This window comes from Cataglyphis hispanica, chromosome 2 (assembly GCF_021464435.1).
Source record: "Cataglyphis hispanica isolate Lineage 1 chromosome 2, ULB_Chis1_1.0, whole genome shotgun sequence".
Lineage (NCBI taxonomy): Eukaryota > Metazoa > Arthropoda > Insecta > Hymenoptera > Formicidae > Cataglyphis > Cataglyphis hispanica.
Window position 1 is genome coordinate 5360918 of NC_065955.1, and position 19882 is coordinate 5380799.

General features: G+C 35.8%; 1 protein-coding gene across 1 annotated transcript in view; it reads left to right on the forward strand.

Annotated features, from left to right (window-relative positions):
- Positions 1 to 19882, forward strand: part of LOC126858990 (uncharacterized) — a 63300-nt gene that overhangs the window by 10621 nt on the left and 32797 nt on the right. Inside the window, exon 2 of the mRNA XM_050609804.1 lies at positions 134 to 322. Within this exon, the coding sequence (XP_050465761.1) occupies positions 134 to 322 (189 nt within the window). The remainder of the gene's footprint in view (positions 1 to 133; positions 323 to 19882) is intronic.

The following is a 19882-nucleotide window of genomic DNA, read 5'->3' on the forward strand; positions in this document are numbered from 1 at the left end:
TTTTACCTTTAATTGGACTCGTCTTTTTTACTTAATCTACCTTTAATATAATTTGGATACTTTTATGTAATTTAATTATCAGTATACATTCTCACATTCTCTGTCACTCTTACATATTTTGATAATTTTTCAGTACAACTTGCATCTTGACGAAGCTGCCGACGGAAGATGTCGTCTGCCGATCATCTCGGAACGTGAGTGACAAGCTGGATCTTGGTAGCGCGTCGATCGGCGAGGAGTTCCTGGATACTTTAGAAATTTTGCAACCACGGAGGACACTAACAACATGTCTTACCTCGCTCTGGACTCCAACGCCTGGCAGGTAAGTGTTTAAAATTAAAGCGTTAATTTTTTTTTCGCAATTAAAAATTTATGAAATTTGTTTCACGCACTTCATACGCATTAATTATATGCGAGACAAGAGCGTGTGTATTCATATGCAACAGCGTCTGATTACGAAAAAGAGGCAGGTAGAAATATTATTCATTCTGTAAATTATTATATGTATACCTCTCCCGCAATCGCGCATAAAGTTCTTCCCTCAACAATCCGTTGGACTATCAAAAAAAAGCACACATAAAAAAAAAACCGCGTTACCAGTCGCTGAACTTCCCGCATACTTCCCTTAACCGCCCCTTAATCACTTCCGCATACGATCGGCGAGAAACGGGTCGCGCGCCGCCGCGAGCGAAGCGAACTAAACGGGTCCTATTTACCGCGAGCGTTTCCGATAATCGTAGATCACCGAGGACAGATCAATCTTGTTTCGCGATTGTGCACGACGATCGACACGCGGATCCACCCCATTCATAAACTAGCCAACCAGACATCGGATACGGATCGAAAGAGAGCAGCCACCGCGCTCTGGGCACGGTACACCCTTCCCTATCTCTCTTTCTACCCCCCCTCACCCTTCTCCCTTTCCGTCGGCTAATTCTCCCTCTCGTAGACGTGATCATTACCGACGCAAATTAGTGACGCCCGATCCACGTTCTGATGTTTTGCATGCGATACATAGAACGAGTTTGCGCGATTACTCGCGCGTGTACTCGCGCTGAAAAACGATGCCGGTGGCTTTTAAGTAATAACCGCACGCGATTGCGCGAAGCCGTACCGTCGTACGGTACGGGCCCTAGAGCAGCGAGGACCTTGTCGTTATCTAGGCAAAGGGGGGAGGAGTACTCGCAAATGCGAAATTTCTCTGTGTACATACGAGACTCATACGCATATTTATACGAATGCACGGATAACTATCGAGTACTACGAAACGTCTAATTTTCTCGGAGATGCGAAGACAGTGTGTGAAATGTGTGTGAAAAATAATATATGAAAATAATAATATCTGGATCTTTAAAAATATAGACGAGATTAAAAATGCAGCTCTTTTTATCTTATTGAAAATATTATCTATCAATCTCGCGTCTCACGTGCCTAATATTGATGGAGGTTAAATCGAATCTATTAGTTTTATGAATGGCGCGCATTTGGCTACTCGTCCAGAAATCGTATTTTTTTTCATCAGCATCTGCTCCGCATCGTCATTTTATTCGAGAATTATTTACAATAAATTTCCCTGCACGGTTTACAAAATTCAACACAATACATAAAACCGCTCAATTTATTCCCTACTGTTTAATAACTTGCGCAAAAATTTACAACAATATTTTTGTCACATTTTTATGTCTGATAATAAATATTGTTTCATCATTTTTGTTTGAATTTTCGAAGCGATGATGTGGCTCAGTCATTTAGTTTCATTTATTATTAATCTATGATCGATATTCATCGAGATAAAATTCTTCTTTTTTCTAAGTTTTTCCACTATTAGAAATTTTAAAAGTACTAGTAAAACAATAATTTAAGAGTTTTTTTTTATAATCAAATTATATTATTCCACATAAATTTTACCAATTGCCATTTTGGGCATTATTACGTTCCGGTGACGATCACATATGTCACGATTGACGGAGTCGGACATTAATCGTTCGTTGAGGCATAAAAAAATTGGTGCACAAATGGCGAGGAGACGGATAAAAAGTCTTCGATATAGTAGAAAAAAACTGCTTATCCTCGCTACACTTTGGATACGGTATGGCGCGCATCAATTTTCCCCTTCGCGTTGGTCACGGAAATCACATAGTAACAGCAGGAAATGTAAGTTCTCGAGCATGGAGGATAGCGGAAACACGTTTAGGTAGTAGCCCCGTATTGAATTATGTTGTTAGCCGAGTTCGCTAGCTTCGCCTATGTTGTCTGAAAGGCAATCCCGCGGTCGACTACTTGTTGTCTTAGCTTTACCTGCTGATGCTTTAATTTGTTCCTCTGATAACAAGTGCCTGGGGAAAGAGTTCTTCCTTGGATACTTCAATCATTTATTTAAATTGCGCGAGATTGCATTTACATGTCGCTGAAACGTTATATGTCAATTGCAAGCGTACGGTATATAACGGTATGAACTCTCAGGTTATCATATTTTTTTTTTATTTTTCATATATATATATATATATATATATATATATATATATATATATTATAGTATGCGCTGGTACGATTAAACTTGTACGAATTCCTGCAATTCTATTTATTTTATGTAGATATTAATAATTATTATATTAATGAAAGAAATGTCAAAAATACATCGTATTTATATATGCTTGAGATAAATTATTTCTCACATAATGAATGGAATAACATGAAATGTTTAAAATTATGATATTTTGATATGGTGATTTAAACATGCAGTTACTATACTGGTTATTAAATAGAGGAGGAATATCGTTTCTATTCTATATAAAAATAATTACTGTTGAAATTCAGTTTTACCGTTTTGTTTTATCGTTTTTTTTTTTTTGTTTTGTTTACACACAGGAAATACAGGTTTGACAAAACAAAACACATCAAAATGCTGCTTCATTGGAGCTTCGTCGTTATAAAATTGTTGGGTATTGAAAAAGCTTCGTAGCCGAAAAATATGGGGAAATAATAATGCGCGATATAGAAAGAAAGTCGTGGAAATGCGGGGAACGCGCGCGGTACGGGAGTGGCGAGTATTTGCACATTTTCCAATAAAGTATGATCCGGTCACGTGGCAAAGCTGAGTGGCGGGTTGTGTCTTTGGCTGAAATAACAAGGGTCGTACCCGCCACGCAGGAGGATTAATACTTGGCTCTCACGTGCCATCTTTGCCGAAGATCACTCTCGTGTCTTTCGCATCTCCCCTTTCCCATCTCGCTTTCCGCAAGTCTCGCCGCGGATTGACACATTGACAGGATAACTATGAAACCACGCGTTCAACGAACGACGTGACGTCTCGCGATATTTTGTCGCGAGCATGCGGACATTTGACTGAATGCCATCACGTTAATAGTCATGTCATTTCATCGCGCCACAATTAGGTAAAAATTATTTCTTTCGATACAAGGATTGTAGAAAAAGTATCGTCTTATAATTAATTTTTTTAATTAAAAAAATTTTTTTATTTCTATTTTATTTGTATTTACGAAAGCAAAACTTTCGGAAACAATGCGAAAAATACGTTTAACTAAGAGATTGCGCGTTCTCGTACTTTTACAAAGTACAAATTTTCCAGCGTGCACAAGTTTTAATTAACATTTTTAAATTTCTCGTAATTTTTGAGAACGAACAAAATTTTATTTTGAAAAGTGTGAAAAGAAACACTGCACTTTTAAACTTGCGAGTGAGAATTTTTAAATATTGACAATAAATTTTCAAATATTATTGAATTAAGGCATTTGTGAATTCATTTTCCGCTTAAAAATGTCGCTAGATTCGACTGACTTAAATCGTCTAATCTTGCCATTGATATTCCGTTCGATCTATGAAAGATAACATTTTTCTTTAGGGTGTCAGCGCACATCGGTTTCGTTTTCGGTGTAACCGAGCGTTACGATCCTCTGTCCAATATACTCGAGTTATTTGTCGCTTTATCTGCGCTTAATGCGTGATTCACTATTTTGCATGGCGGGAACAGTTGGTGGCTACATCAAAAACTCACCGGCACTTCAAAGTTGGTAGATTCGTGTGCGTCCTCGTTGACGGGGGTAGAGCTTCGTTTGCGCGACGATAGGGAGGGCGGAAGAAGAAAGGAGAAGAAGGGTGAACGAAAAATAAATGATACCCGAATTAGCGTAATCGCGTGATGGTTTTGCGAGGGAGATACACGGTGAGGGCAACGTGAGGGGGCGGCATGGGGAACGACAAATTGCGTTTCGATTTCATTTCGCGCGGAGACGGTCGTTATCACGGAGAATCGAGAAGTGTCGTGATCGGTCGTAATGGTAAAAAAAAAAAAAACAAGAATTGTGTGCGTGATATTATTGTTTACCCGATGCGATTGTTTTGTATTCTTTTAAAAATAACGTTACGCTTTATTATTATGTTATGCTCATATCATAATACTGATATTTAATGCTAATCGTAAATCGATATTATCATATTGTATCGAGGAAACTGTATTATGTAACATGAAACATATTTATGATAATATTCTCGTTAACACGTTGGAGTTTAAAATATTTACATTCTAAAATTTTAATTTTATTAATAACAGTTAATATATATATATATATAAATTGTACAAATAATGATTAATCATATTTTCAACAAATATGAATTATAGCGTTTATGATAAAATCGAGTCTCCGTTATTATGTGTACACGAAACTCGAAAACTATTTTTAAATCAAGTGTTTCAATTTGTGAAATAGCCTCGTGGAAACGAATCATCGTTAAATTTGAGATAAATATCTATATAGATACTGAAATCTGAGTTTCAACTCTTCTCAAAACTAGAAAGAAAAAATATTTGTTAGTTAATGGATTGGAAGGAAAGTAAGTCGTTGTTATTTTTTTTTGTTTTTAAAAAACAACAAAACAAACTAAAGTCATCTATTGAAAATATGACATTACTTTCTTTCTAACTCAATATTTTACATTTTATAATTATGTAGAATACGCATAGAAAGGAAATTATTTTCAATATCTCTTTATTCTGTGACTGACCTTCAAAAATTATTACCTTCAAACTCTGTAAACTTATCATTTGTTTCTCGTCTCGATAGAATATGTAAATAGAGCAGTTATTGACCGGCGAACCTTCGTCTGTTCAAATACACGGAATCGAACGCGAGGCAATTGTAGCGGCAAACAGTCGAGGTAGTCGCTTTATTATGACGGCGCGTGTTAATCATGTAAAAGTGTGTATCTAATACGCTGCAATTACAGTTTCGCCGCGATTCGCGGGGTGTACTCGGATTGAATAAAAGACGGTGGCTGTCGGCGAGCAGGACGATGCCAAACATCGCCGATAGCCCCCTCGAAAACGTTGGTTAACCCACGTGACAATGCTGTGAGAGCGAGGCCCATTGTCACCCCTGGCACTGCACAAAGGGCCACGGTACTTTGTTCGTACGTGTCTACATGCCGCGCGTGTCGCACGACGCATTTCTGCATAATACAGACGACGTATTCGGGCGCGCGACGTTTTGTCCTGCAGTGCTGCGATAACCCTTGCAATATCAAGACATATCAAGATATTATATGTAATTGCAAGGAAAGGGATATTTTTTTATCTTCTATTCAAGAGCACGTTTCCTATCGATTCTTGAAAAGCCGTTAGATTACAATGGATGCATTATTGAATGATTATACGTTATGAAGCGTTCGTGATTCTTGAGATTTTAAGAAATATATAATTTTTATTTTTAAATGAATATTAATTATTTATTATAATTAGAAACGTCATTCATTAAGGCGATAGAGCGTAGTTGATATCTAAATTTAGGTTTCCATATTTGAATTTGTGCAGTACTTCATTAAAGAATTTGTAAATTTTTTAATCAAAATTAACACGTATTTTAAACTTTGAAATAACTGTGATTTTTTAAATCTTAACATAGAAAGAAAAAATTGTACGCGATTCCTGGAATATTCTTGCAGATATTTATCACAATGCAGGGAATCTTGGAAATCCGATAGGATTTCGGCGAGATTCCGGAACAATGAAAAACAGGGAGGAAAGGATGCGAAGGAGAATGCGCGAAATAAAGAAGTAGAAATGCGAAGGGGGAGAGGGAGCAAGGGGAGGAAGGAAGATAGCAGGTGCGACGTATCTTCCGCAATAATAATTTTTCTAGACTGTTTTCATTTGATATGGCCGTCAGTCATGACGTGCCATGATCAGTCAGCCGACGTCGGTTTGTGTTTTAGTCCTTAACCCGCGTTCTGCTTCCAGTAATTAAGACTCGAGCTTAAAAAAAAAGGAGAACGGTGGTGGCGAGGGTGGTTAGGGGGATCCGGGGACCGGGTTAGATTAGAGGTAGGGAGAATGAGAGTTTGAGGAGATAGAACACACACACACACACACACACAAACACCGCGCGATGACACGCTCTTTTGTTCCGGCTTTTTGCGAAAGACAACGTAGCGAGTGGCATTTGCGGGAACAGAGAGAAATAATAACTGGTCCGCCGTTCACAACTAATATTTGCGTCTAATTCTTCTCCCTGAGATTTTTTCCGCTGCATATTTCCGCGCGCTTTTCTCTTTGTCGCAGATATGAGAACGCGGACCGGTAGAGCTACATAGATAACGGTGGCGTGCTTGTCAGAGAGACAGACGACGGTGTCCGCGTGCTTCAAACTGCGGAAAGATATCCCGGCGGTTGCAAAATAAACCAGTGCTTAAGGTGTCTCTTTGTCGTCTTACACCGCGTAAAAGCGAGTTCCTGATCCTCGTGCTGACGTTTTTTCCTCGGCTCGGAAAATAGCACATATACAAAAATGTAGTTTGTGCAATAACAAAGGATTTTTCTATTACTGTTAATATGTAGAAATAAAAAAATTTTGTTGTAGCGACATTGTTATTGCATATTTTGTATGTTTTTCTTTTTTGTTTTGATATGCGAATTATCTTGTTTAAATATTTTTTCATCAAATTTATTTCACCTGAGAATTTTATTAATTTGTATAACAGATGAATGTTGAATATTTTACTATGTTTTACAATTTTTGCACATTATTATTTTTTTTTATCTTGCACTTTTATTGAGATGTTATGAATGAGAACGGGAAAGCATATTTATTTTCGAGTATTTCTTGATTATTTCTGCACGTGGATAACTGTTCATAGAGTTTAAATATTTTAACGATATACTCTCCATCGCACTCGCCCACGCGCAATATACACATACACGCAATGGGATTTCTATTAGATCTACTGTTTCGCATTTATTGCTTACCATCGATTGCAATTTATTGGAAGTGCGTCGGTCGTTGTTATCTACCTTTGGTACAAATAAAATTGTAAAATGCTGTGCTATTTTTTATTACTCAGCTCAGTTTTCATCAACATTATTTTACACAAATAAAAAAGTAGCGATCTCTCTTGCATATTTTTCGGAAATTATATTTCTCCCAATAATTTTTTTTTTTGTCAAAAATTGTAGCTTTAAAAAATTCATCTACTCTATAAATTTATAGTTGTAACGATAACGTCTTCTTAATTGAACGGTAACATGTTCTTATTCAAATATATAAATGCTTGCACATGTACGAACTAACTTTCATTATTCCATGCTTACTTCATTGAAATTCTGCCAAAAGTCGCAAATTACTTTTGGAATCACTCGTGTAACCTGCGCAATCCCCGATCGATTCTCTCGTAGACAAAAATTCGCGAGCAATGCGTTAACGGGAGGGTGACCGTCGAATTCACCCTATATGTAGTTTAGTGGCCCCGGTCTTTCGAGGGTGGTGGTGGGCTGGTCACGTTGGTGGTGGTGAAATCGAGTTAGCCAAATTAACCATGAAATAGACTCCCTCCCTAGTGTCTGTCTATCTCGTCAGTCGCTCGTGTCGTTCGCATCGCTCCAGGACCACTAACCAAAGCTAACCAGTCCCGTAGGCCCTTTTAGGGCCACTGCACACAAAATTGAACCTTTGCCTCCAAAGGAAATACGACTCTATCACTGAAGAATTACGACGTATCTGAATTAAGACGTATTGAAAAGAAATTTTATGTTATAATATTATGATATTAATGATACATTATATCGAATATTTACGACATATATTATCTGATTAATTGTTATTGGGACTTGGTTATTTAATCAAACAGTTATATTATCGTGTGTACCGACTAAAATTTGCTTGTTTGTACATATGGAGTGCGAATCAACACAGCGAGTAAAGTAATATAACAATATTTATATACGCACGCGCATTAATAAAGTATAAATTAATAGCAATACATATTATATTTTAGAGTATGATTAATAACAATATACATATATCGTACATTACAAATATAAATATTACTACTATTCATACATATATTCTCTTTGCTTACATTTCTATTTATTACTCTCATCAGTTCGTGATTACTTATTAATCCCGAGTTAATGCATATATAAATCTATTTTACTAAATTATCGACTAAATTTCGAATTAAAAATCCTGTTATTGCAATGGCTGTATATACGCATATATAATAAAACGGAATATTATCATTGACAATTTTATAATCTACGAATTTTTAGAATTATCTTTTAAGGATGTATTTGTCATATATGAAAACATTGACAAAAGCATGAAAATTTTGTAGTGTTCTATTGTACTATATCTCTGCAAAACCTGAGCACAATTCTCTTAATGGTTTGGAAATTATTTAAGTTTAAAGTTACTATTGATTCTTATGGAAAATCCTTAAGAAAGGATTCTGAAGAAAAAAAAAACATTACCAACAAAATAAAGATGTTCACAATATTCATATATCAATAATTTTCATATATTAAGAAAACTCTACTAAATATTTATGCAAAACTTGATTTAGATTAATTTATTCGCTTAAAATTGATTTACTAAAAATTCTTTTTATATAATCCAGATTTATTTGATTCATTTTCCAAACAATATAAACACGAGAAATGTGTTTTTCTTTTTTTTTTTCTTAGTTAAATTTTAAAAACCTTTTGCTATTATTGTATAATCAAAACATTCTTAAGAGAGGAAGCATTATATATCTTTAGTTAAAATATCCAACAAAATAATTTTATTTCCTATGCAATTCCGTTAATGCACGCTGTTAATCGTGCAAAAATAAAATGTCATGTGCCATATCGTCCGTCCTCTCTCGAGCGAATTCCACCTACAGCATGCGAGATTCGAGGCGAGCGTCTCCCGGCTGTAATTCATGGGTACGATGATCCCATTGACAAATAAGAAAGACGCGGGTCGGCCTTTTTCTCATTAGCGGCACTTTGAACTAACCCGCCCACGTTATGACAAACTAGATTAATTTTCTGTCCAAAAGGTACCGCCTTCGCGATCGTTTGTTATGAAATTTCAACTGTCAGCCGTTACTTTATCGCGCTTCGCAACGTGTTTCAGAAATTGGCATTTAATTCGCCGCGTTTGAGAAACATCATTACGATCGGCGGAGGCAGGTGCATTAATTCGATACTTCGTATATATTTCTCGATATAAAATACGAGAGATATAGAAGTTTTATTTTTATAATTATTTATTTTAAAAAATGATAAATGTAAAAAGCTATTTTTTTTTTTAATTAAGACAAGAATGGACATTATGAGATTATCTTGGACATCATGTCGTAATAAAAAAAAAAACCGCGATTCGCAGTTACAATTTTTGAAAACTCATATGATGTACCTTGAGTGTGTGATGAATACAATGATATGTATGTACATATTCGGATCGACTCGCAACGCTGTAAAAGCCTGAAACGCAGACGCATGACGTTTTCATTGTAAAAATCGAGATACCGGTTAAAAATATTCAAAGGAGGGAGCGATGGCCGAAGAGGGGTTTATAACTCACGTCAGGCAAGTAATTAGCCGCTTTTGCCCAGCTGTAATGGACCCGCTAAGGCACTAAGCGAGACCCTTAACTTATTTAAATGAACCGGTAACCCATGTCCATGTCCAACGTGAACCAGACACGAGGCAATATAGAAAAACCATTTATAAGGGCACTATTCCGGATGCCTAAGAAACTTCTTTTCCTTTTGCTACACTTTGGACTCTGCAACGCATCAGGCGATCTATTTTTTCGTGCCAACAGGTACATGCCAGCGCGTACAATGATCTGTTTCACGGTTATTATGATATATGAAATATTTTAGCACGCGATAGAAATATGAATATATATATATATATATATCAGAAAAAAAATGTGTATCGTGAATTATAACAACTTTTCTGATACATTTTCATATATACATTGTCATATATTTATATACAAATTAATATTTTTTATAAAAGATTGAATATATATCAATTAAAATAGAAAATATATATCAATTAAAATAGAAAATATATCTCAATATGCACATTTATATTTTTAATTATATTCTTTTAATAATTCATAATTTAATGAATAATTTACGAGCCACTTTGTTTAAAAAAAGATCATAATTAAAAATAAAGAAATTATCGGCGCGTCGAGAGAGGTGAAATGTTTTCCGACTTATTGTGTTGAAACGTTCGACTTTAACTGTCAAAAGAACATTGATTTGTTTTTGAGGGAATTTAGGGGCGCGTCCAAGAGGGCGAATATTGATTTTATGTTCAGCTGTAAAAGTGTGATTTGAATTTTGATTGCGGGCTGGGAGAGATCGCGTAACAGGATAGTGCACGCTTTGCCAGACGCACAAGGGCCCTCCAAACGTCGCTTACTCGACTAGAAAATTGAAGGAATATACGTTTTCAAGTGACGAACATCGTGGACCTCCTGACCGAGTACATTGATGTTCACAATGTTTTCAAATCGCTTCAAAATAGAGTATCTATTGTTCTATCGTGTTTAAAATAAATCTTTAACCAATTTTCTTCGCGATATTTTCTGAGACTATTACATTATTAATCATTAATTTCATATTAAATATTTTATTTTCTTTAAGATTCTTTTTAGATTTTTAAAAATATTATTTTAATATTTTATATTCACAAGATCCATTGAAAACACCTTGAACTTTACTCTCTTTTTCTCTTTTCTCTTATTATTTTATTTATCTGCAACAAATAGAAGTGAAGCGACAGGATATATTGCATTTTTCTATTTTTTGATTGTTTTCTTTAAATTTATTTAACAAATTTTGTTTATTTTAATCGTTTTTGTTTGTTTTTGATATACATAAATTTTGCTTAGAAAGTAGAATAGTCACCTGCATCTTCCTTTACATTTTTGTTGCAAAAAGGAAAAAAAGACAAATACCGTTACAATGTAGGGTTACTCTTCTAGGCGAATCGTTTTAGTTCGATTACGATCTTCAGCGCAGCATAATTCGATAATGATATGAGGGCACGGATTTTATCATAAAGGCATGCTAATTCCGCTTTTGTCGTAACCCGAGATCACTATAATTTGTGAGAGTATAAAAATAGGTATTAAAATATCATCATAGGCTGATTCCAAGTAGAGACAGGGCGATCGTCTTCGTTGTCAACTTACACTTCTAATGATAGTCGTCTTTGTCTCTTTGACAGTTGATTATTATGAGACTAATTAACGTTTTCCATTTACTAATATTTCACATCTTCAACGGTTTCGTGGCCGAACATTATGATGATAAAAAATTTCAAACTTATGTGACGTTTAATATCTTTTTCTAATTTACAGATATAACGATTTTTTTTAAATAGAGATAAATAAATGAATCTTTTTATATATTTTTTAAATAATAAAGAATCATAGAAAGAAGAGCAATTAATTTTTATAGACAAAATACTTAATTATTATTTATTTTGTTTAGCAAAATTATTCAAAAATAATCAGTCAAAACTTTATTTTTTATTTTGATTCATTCCAATCCGAAATCAATCATTGAATTAAATAAGTACATATAAATTGTGACACTTATTGTCAGAGTGTCAAACTAAAATCCGCGTGTCTTCAGAAACAAGCTTTCAATTCGATTTTATGTATTCTATTGTATTTTGCGCATACAAAGTCCGGGCAAATAAGCATCGCAGCTTATTCGAACATCATTTAACCCAAGGATACCGTTTGTGCCAAGCGTCTCGACGCAATATCGTTAAACAAACTCGTAAACGTGAACAAACTAGCTGTTAATATGGATATCGATGGGTCGATCCGCGTACACCCATCCAAGTATATTCTCGCAAACACCTTCTTTCCTTTAACCCAAACCCTTTCTCTCGCTGTCCACGTCGTCGCTGCTTGCACTTCTCCGTCCTCCTTCCGCAAACGCGCCGCTCTGTCCTTCTTCGGCTCTCCTAATATCTCGTGGCTCCAATTAGTTCTGAACGTCGGACTGTCCATCCGTCCGTCTATCCCTCTGTCCATCCGTTCGTACGTCCGTCCGTCCATCCGTCCGTCCGTCCGTTCGTGGTTGCCGTTTGCACAGTTCGTTCGTTGCCTCTCGGCTCGTTCGTATCCCTCAGCTTCATTAAGAAACGCTAATGCGTTTTGTTTCTCTTTCACCACGCTCTCCACTCCCGAAGGGGAACGAGCTAGAGACTCTTTTAATAATCCCGCAGCACGCTCAGAGATTTATTATTTTCGGGCTACGTTGCTGGATAAGTCCATATGGCTGACGCCCTCCCTCCCCCTCCCCCTCCCCCCAAGCCCTGTTGCACCCGTCGCCCCCATCGTCCCTCTTTGCATCGTCTTTTTCTTTTTCTTCTTCGAGCTGCTTCTATTGCGTCCAGTCGTCCTCCCGGCTCGCGAACTTCTGTACAGGGTGATCTGATAAAGTCAGAGTACACTTTTAGGATGTTTGCATTCCAAGCAAAATATTTGAAGTTTTTTTTGTATCTTAATAAAAAAACTAAGAATATATTTCTTAATTAAGATAAAAAGTAATTAAGTCATTAAATAGCCGAGCATAAATTTCTCTCGACATTTGAAAACATACGAATTTAAATAAGTTTGCAATTTTTACAAATATAAGATGCATTCTGATTAATGTTTATATAAAATTCAATTTTGAAGCTTGTCGAGAAAAAAAAATATATATATATATATATATATATATATTTGCACATTTAGATTTTGAGATATTTTCCGCGCAGTTTTATGTAATTTTGTAATTTTGTAACATACATATATTTACTGAATAATGACTAAGGCATGATTAAAGATATAGAAATTTTTGGGATTTTGACGAATTGCTTCCTCAAAATTATACTACGCGATTATCGCTTTTGATCGAAGCTCTCGTTATCAAGGTATATCGTTAACCGGAGACAATCCTGAACGCAGAAACGGTATAAAATCGATGCCAGCTCAGCCTCGTTACGAAGAAAATGGAAATAGTGTCTGCGTTTGGGCCCGACCGAGGAGCAGAAGGAGAGGAGACGCTTCTTTCCTACGGTTATAATTCTTGGTGAACGTATACCTATAAGCATATTTTGGTCTTTTGATTTAACGAGGTGTGGTGTCGGTTATGCTATAAACGGTACATCGGGGCCCCTATAAACCAAACGGCCGAGTCGGTAAATTAGGAACTGAGACCTCTCGCAGGAAGCCCCTAAAAATACAATTAACGAGTCGTTTAACGGATATATACCTGGCGCGCGGAGGTCACCGTCTCTTTCTCCGATAGGACAGGGTTGCATCCGTGCAAAACGAAATAAGCCGCGATTTTTCTGAGCCGCACACCCGTGTTTCGGGTGTGCGAAGAAACGACGGGGATTTATTAGCCGGCTGCGTTTAATAGGAGCTCGATTGTGCATTCCAACACATGTTCCGACCACCACCAATTCCAATTAGCTGTAAGGGGGTATAATATAAAGCAGTTTTGCATACCTAAAATTATTAAAATCCCGAAATGTGATACGTTTTACTACTACTATATCTTTTTATAAAAGCCATATTTTCTAGTTTTATTAAAAAAAATAATATATAAATTAATTAACTTGTGTTTATCGATATGTTTATAATTTTATAGCTGATACGTTAATTGTGTTTAAAATAATGATTAGACAATTTAAAATTTAATTATGGTAAAATATAAAAAAATTACGGACGATTTAATTAGATGAATTAATTAAAAGTAAAGAGTAAATCATAACGATATGATCAAGGAGAGCAATGGAATAAAGCGAATATGTATGTTACATGTAAATTTACAATCGCGATGCATCTCAATAAAATACGGTTATGCGTCATTGCTCAGAATACACAAGCTATACAAGTGTTCTTTCTTTGCGGGATTTACATTTATTATCGCAGCAATAAAAGATTGCGCGCGATCGGTAGTAATATAAATATAATCATTATACTCTCCAGCAATAATAATCGAATAAAAGTTTATTGTATAAGTTGACATAAAAAGATTAATATTTATATTCTCGAGGACAATATATCTTCATATTCCGCATTTCACAATTAAAAATATATTGATGAAATAATTTGTTAATTTTTATTTTTCATATTTGTTTTTTAAATTTTTATTTTTACATTTAAAAATTTATCTTCCTCCGAAGTGGAACGATCGATAAATAATTTACCACCAGTTGCGCGTTTCGTTGATCGCATTCCATAATATTTAATAAAGAATATTAGTAAAATATTTACCGCGTATATACCGAGATAATGTATAAATATTTATTTTATAATTATAAATATTATAATTTTCAATAGAAACTTTCATGACTAGCATTTCTGAGTCAGAGAAAGCTAATAATTGGTATTCAAAAAGTCATTTTAGCATACGCATTCGATTTATTCGATCTCTCAATTGGCGATTGTTTTTCCTACGCGGTATCATCCGTCCGCTAATTTATATCGCGCGCGGCTTAATGCTGTGTCTACGGTGCAGGTAGTGGATACAATAATCCACGATAAATCACCGGTGGAATCTTTAGCTTAATGAGTTTTTAGTGGCGGGTTTCACCGGGCCGTGATTCATTTTGTGTTTTAATCAATTCATTAACGCCGCGCGCAGATAGCTTTTTCGTGCGTTCCGCTCGCTACCGCTGCCGAATGAGAGTTCCAATATTCGATCAGCTTACGTTTCCACCAAAAACGTCCTCGCGAGAATAATATAGCTTGCTAGTTTTTAATTAATCGCAATCGCGATATATGTGTATATGCAACGATGTATCGGATGCGCGCGTTTCGACGCTCCGAATTTTATCGCGGTATCTTTTGGATATTTCACTTTTTTTTTGCCCGTTTGATAATTTCGATCTTCCCGATTACTACACTCAAATTTTAATTATAGATATATGTGATAGATTATAATAAGTGTCAAGAAGAGAGGAAGCAGAGAAAAAGGAAATAATTATTTATGAATATTTATGACAAAAGTGATGTTCTAAATTTTAAAAAAATATTAACTAACATATAACACATTTGGATACATATGTACGGTAATAACATTTACATGATTGAACAGCTAACAAAAATGATAATTAGCTTTAAAGGATTTTATTTGAAATTTATTAAAATCGGAATAGTTTTTGTATTATTACCTATAACAATCTGTTATTATGTTTAAATAAATATATAAATTACATAAATTTTATTTATTATATATTATTGTACATTATTATATATTATTGTATATTATTTATTATATAATATAAAATAGCGACATATCTCTGTTCTAATGAAAATGATAAAAAAAGAGACAGGGAGAGATACAAGCCGATTTAAAATTTTCTTCGAACTTGAGCTAGACGTTGCAGGCAAATGGAAATTTCACGGAACGACGACGGAGAGCGACGGAGATATTCGTGATTCGAAGGCAGCTCTATCGAGCGGTCGCATCCGTCATGCGTTTTAAGATGGAGGAGATGGGGGGGGGGGCGAGGGAGAGTATCTCCGGGAGAGGGATGGTGAAAAAGGGAAAGAGAGACAGAGGCAGGAGGTGTCGGTGTTAAGGCCCTGCGGGATACGACCCCCGTTGCGAGCATACGACTCCCGAAAGAGCCTCCGTTTGGGAATCGCGCCTCCTCGTCCACCGGAGTCAACCTGTCGACCGTTGCTCCGAGTCGGCGGTCGAAATTGATGACGAACGAGGCTTGAAAGAGATTATAGATTGCGGCCATTATTAGGTGCCAATATATTACTTTCGCCGACCGGATATCGGTGTTTGCGTTTTGCGGTCTGCCGGGTGTCCGAGTTTGTGGAGTACGCGTGCGGATTTACTCTCCGATTGATTTGTAGTATAATATTGCGGCGAACGTCTGGAAATAATTGCGTACGGACGCCAGTAATTTACCGCACATGACAGAGAGAAAAAATGTATTGAAAAACGTAAGAGGAAGAAACAAAGATAACTTATCCCAATTTGTGAACGGCAAATTATCAGGAAGAAATAACATATATTATTAATTCTTTTTATCATATACATATATATGTATAACAAAATTAATAATTAATTTTGTTTAACAAAATACGATGTAAGCATATTTTAATTAACAAGATTAAAAAATTTTAAAGCTGATAGGGATAGTTTTTTCTTCATCCTCGATTTTGGTCATTTTGCATGTTCATTTATCTTGATACAATTTTCTTCACATTAATTAGCAGATTTATTATCATTGCGCGGTCAAACGAAATTAAACATTAAACATTAATGAAAACGCTATAATATAAACTTCAACTATTCTCATAAAATCAAAAAATTGTATGCTGTAAATGTAGAAAAATTGAAAAGTTTATCAGCTTCCTTCCACGAGATATACTGTCTGGTGTCTGCGTGAGGGGAAAAAAAAAAAGATCAGATCGTATTTCACCACATATAACACGGCCCTTTACTTAATTACACATTCGCCTGCCGCGCTCATGCAGCTTTGTAATTCGTTCGCTCGCGTTTAATCGTCGTCGAAAATTGCATGTGCACGCGGCGGAGATTGCGGAGGCGCGAGCGCGCCGAAAGACGGATCTATTAAGTCTGTTCAGGATACGGTGTAGGGTTAGACCTGTAATTAACCGGTAGCTCTTTTACTCGCGAAGAGCGTAACTCCGGTCGTTTAACGATCCGCTTTTATTGGGCACTTATTGGTTATTTTTGGGCCCGCAGTGCCCCCAGGCCGTCTCTGCGGGCGCCTCCGGCAAGCGGCGTTGAATACATCCGGAAGCCGGAAGCGAGCGATCGAATATGTACGAAGCGCATTTCTCGATGTAACACTTTCTCCTCTATAATCTCTTTGACGTTGAATTTAATTTATCTTTAATTCTCTAAAAATTTTTCAAAAAATAAGTTGCATGAAAATTAAAATATATATTTATGAATCTCGGGTGGAGATTGATTTCGGATTTTTCTTTAATTACGCGGTATTTTACGATGTAAAATTGAAGATAGTTTTAATTAAATATTATTACTTTCAATATGACTAAAAAAATTTCCAAATGGAAAAAGACTTTTGCTTCTTGCTCTTTTCTTGTCCTGATTAATGGAAAATTATAACGGTTATTATAACTTTTATTATTTTATCGAATATCGATACATAATAATAATTAATACTATTATTTCTGATCTATGAAACTTATTACTTTTAATCAAACTTGTTCGGATAACCGAGATCGCATTTGCCTCTTCACTCTAATGTTGGTGTATCTACTCGAGACGCGATAGTCTCTCAACTAGGGGTCGAACAAAAGTGGCTGTAACAAAAGTGAAGCTTACAGTATCATGATTTTAGCTTAGCACGTGTCCGGTCCGTACGTTATGTTTGCTAAGTGAAGAGCGTTAGAGAACCCTGTTTTTGTTTATTGGACGGCGCTACTAAGCGCATGCCGAGAGCCGCTCGAATTCGAGTGCTCCTTCCTGCAAATGTTCACCGATTTGAGATCAGAAGTGGGCTCGACGGTGGTGTCTCCTCTAATCAACGAACCCTGTCATTTTAATAATTAAACGGATGTAAATAATTGATGGGAAAGAGGGCTGAGAGCTGAATTGCCAAACAATTGGCATATACATATATCTATGTATATATGTTGTTGTTTATTAGAAACATTGTTTCCATATTTCATAATGCTACGAATAACATTATTAACATATAGAGATGATGGCAAACCTGATTAATTTTACTCATTAATAATATACATTTTTATGCATAGGATAAAAAAAATAAAATTGGATTTCTGAAATGAAAAATAATAATTTTCTCTCGCGATTTCTCGATATGATCTATTACCAAGACACGCGCGAGAAAGTCTTGATAATTTTACGACTATTACTCGGTTCGACGGATATAGCTCTGGGGATGAAGATTATACGTAATTAGCGTTATAACGACCGCCTTGGTCAAATTGGATTAATTTTTTTTCAACTAACATTTCAATCAAGCTCGTCAACGTCCCCTTGAGCTATATCGAAAGATTCGATCCTGCAATTACTTTGCTAATTAAATCAAGACCGCTTCTGTAATTCGTTCAGATGTCCCTCAGATCATTTTTACGCATTGAAAAGATCATTTAAATAAATTCTGTTTAATTATCCGCAAATTTTTAAACTACACCGCGTATTTTAGTGGGAAAAAAATTTGATTTTATGCTTAGAAAGCGTGATAAATCAAAAGTTTTTTAAGTGTCAGCTGATTCAGTGAGAATTCTTGAATCCCTAAACGAAGAAATATTGCTTAAGAATAAAAAATTATTTTTGAGCTTGGAAATATACGCGAGAAATCCAAGGTCAGATGTTAATCATAACTGAGACTAATCATAATTTTAAGCATGGGAAAAATATAGATAAAGATCGAATTACGGCGCCTAATTATTTGCAGACACGTTTAACTTATTATGTGATCTCACTTCCACTAAACGCACGATTTTGGCCGCACGATGCCTTCTTCTCTCATTTCATCGATCTCATTTATGCGAACTATTTCGAGCTGCAAAATATATTCCGCCTTTCTGGCTGCTCGTGTGTCCCTCCTACCGATTCTTCTCTCCCTCCATTCTTTGACTACGTCGATCCCTTTTCTCTCATTCACTGTCTTTCTCACTCCGTTTCAATTTGCTATCTTTCTTCTGCACTCTTTTGAATAGCTCACGCCACAAATGCGCGCCGGGTGTTGTGTCCTCCGAAGAAACCCAAAACTCATGGTTAATTATATTCGTCCCGCGACTAAACTTGGTCTCTCTCGAGAGCACGAAGGGTCTTTTTTAGTTTGCGGCACGCGCCGCCACGTGGCTTTACCGCCGACCCCGTGAAGAGGAAACGAGCAACCAGCTCGGCTCGCGTGGGTTCGACTTAGTGTTACCGATATGCCCAGGCATCATTCTCTCTCCTGTCCCGGGTTATGAGAAGTTTCGCGTACGCACGGCACGATCCTCGCGGAGCAGAAGAGAGGGCGGCGACCATTATCGTCCTGTGAGATTAAATAATGAAATCGTCGCGCGCGGCATTTTTTGCAGATTGTTTTCTCGATGATACTTGTGGCTTATTCTCTTCTGATCGAGGGTCACTATTTCCATGTAAAAGCGATAACTGCTCAAATAACTGAAAGTAATACGTCATTTAGAAGAAAATGTATAAATGTACAAGTTGTTCTTGTTTGACATATCAGGAAATAAAAAAAATTATATAATTATAAACTTCGACAAAAACTCCCATCCTTAAAATAAATTTTCAGGCTGGAAGTTTTTTTCGAAGTTTATAATTATATTATTTGAAAATTATTTTATATAATAATTTATTTGTAACACATACGTTCGCAAGTGTTTAAACTCAAATTTTGTCTGTTTCAAAAATTGTAACGTTACATATATATATATAATAACTACAGATAGAATTTACGTGGTATATCTACGGTTTATACCAATAGAGAGATATGCGAGTGAAAATTGTATTATGTCAATAAACTGTCAAAATTGTATATGAATACGGGACACGCGCGTATACGATATATGAAATGTATAATAAT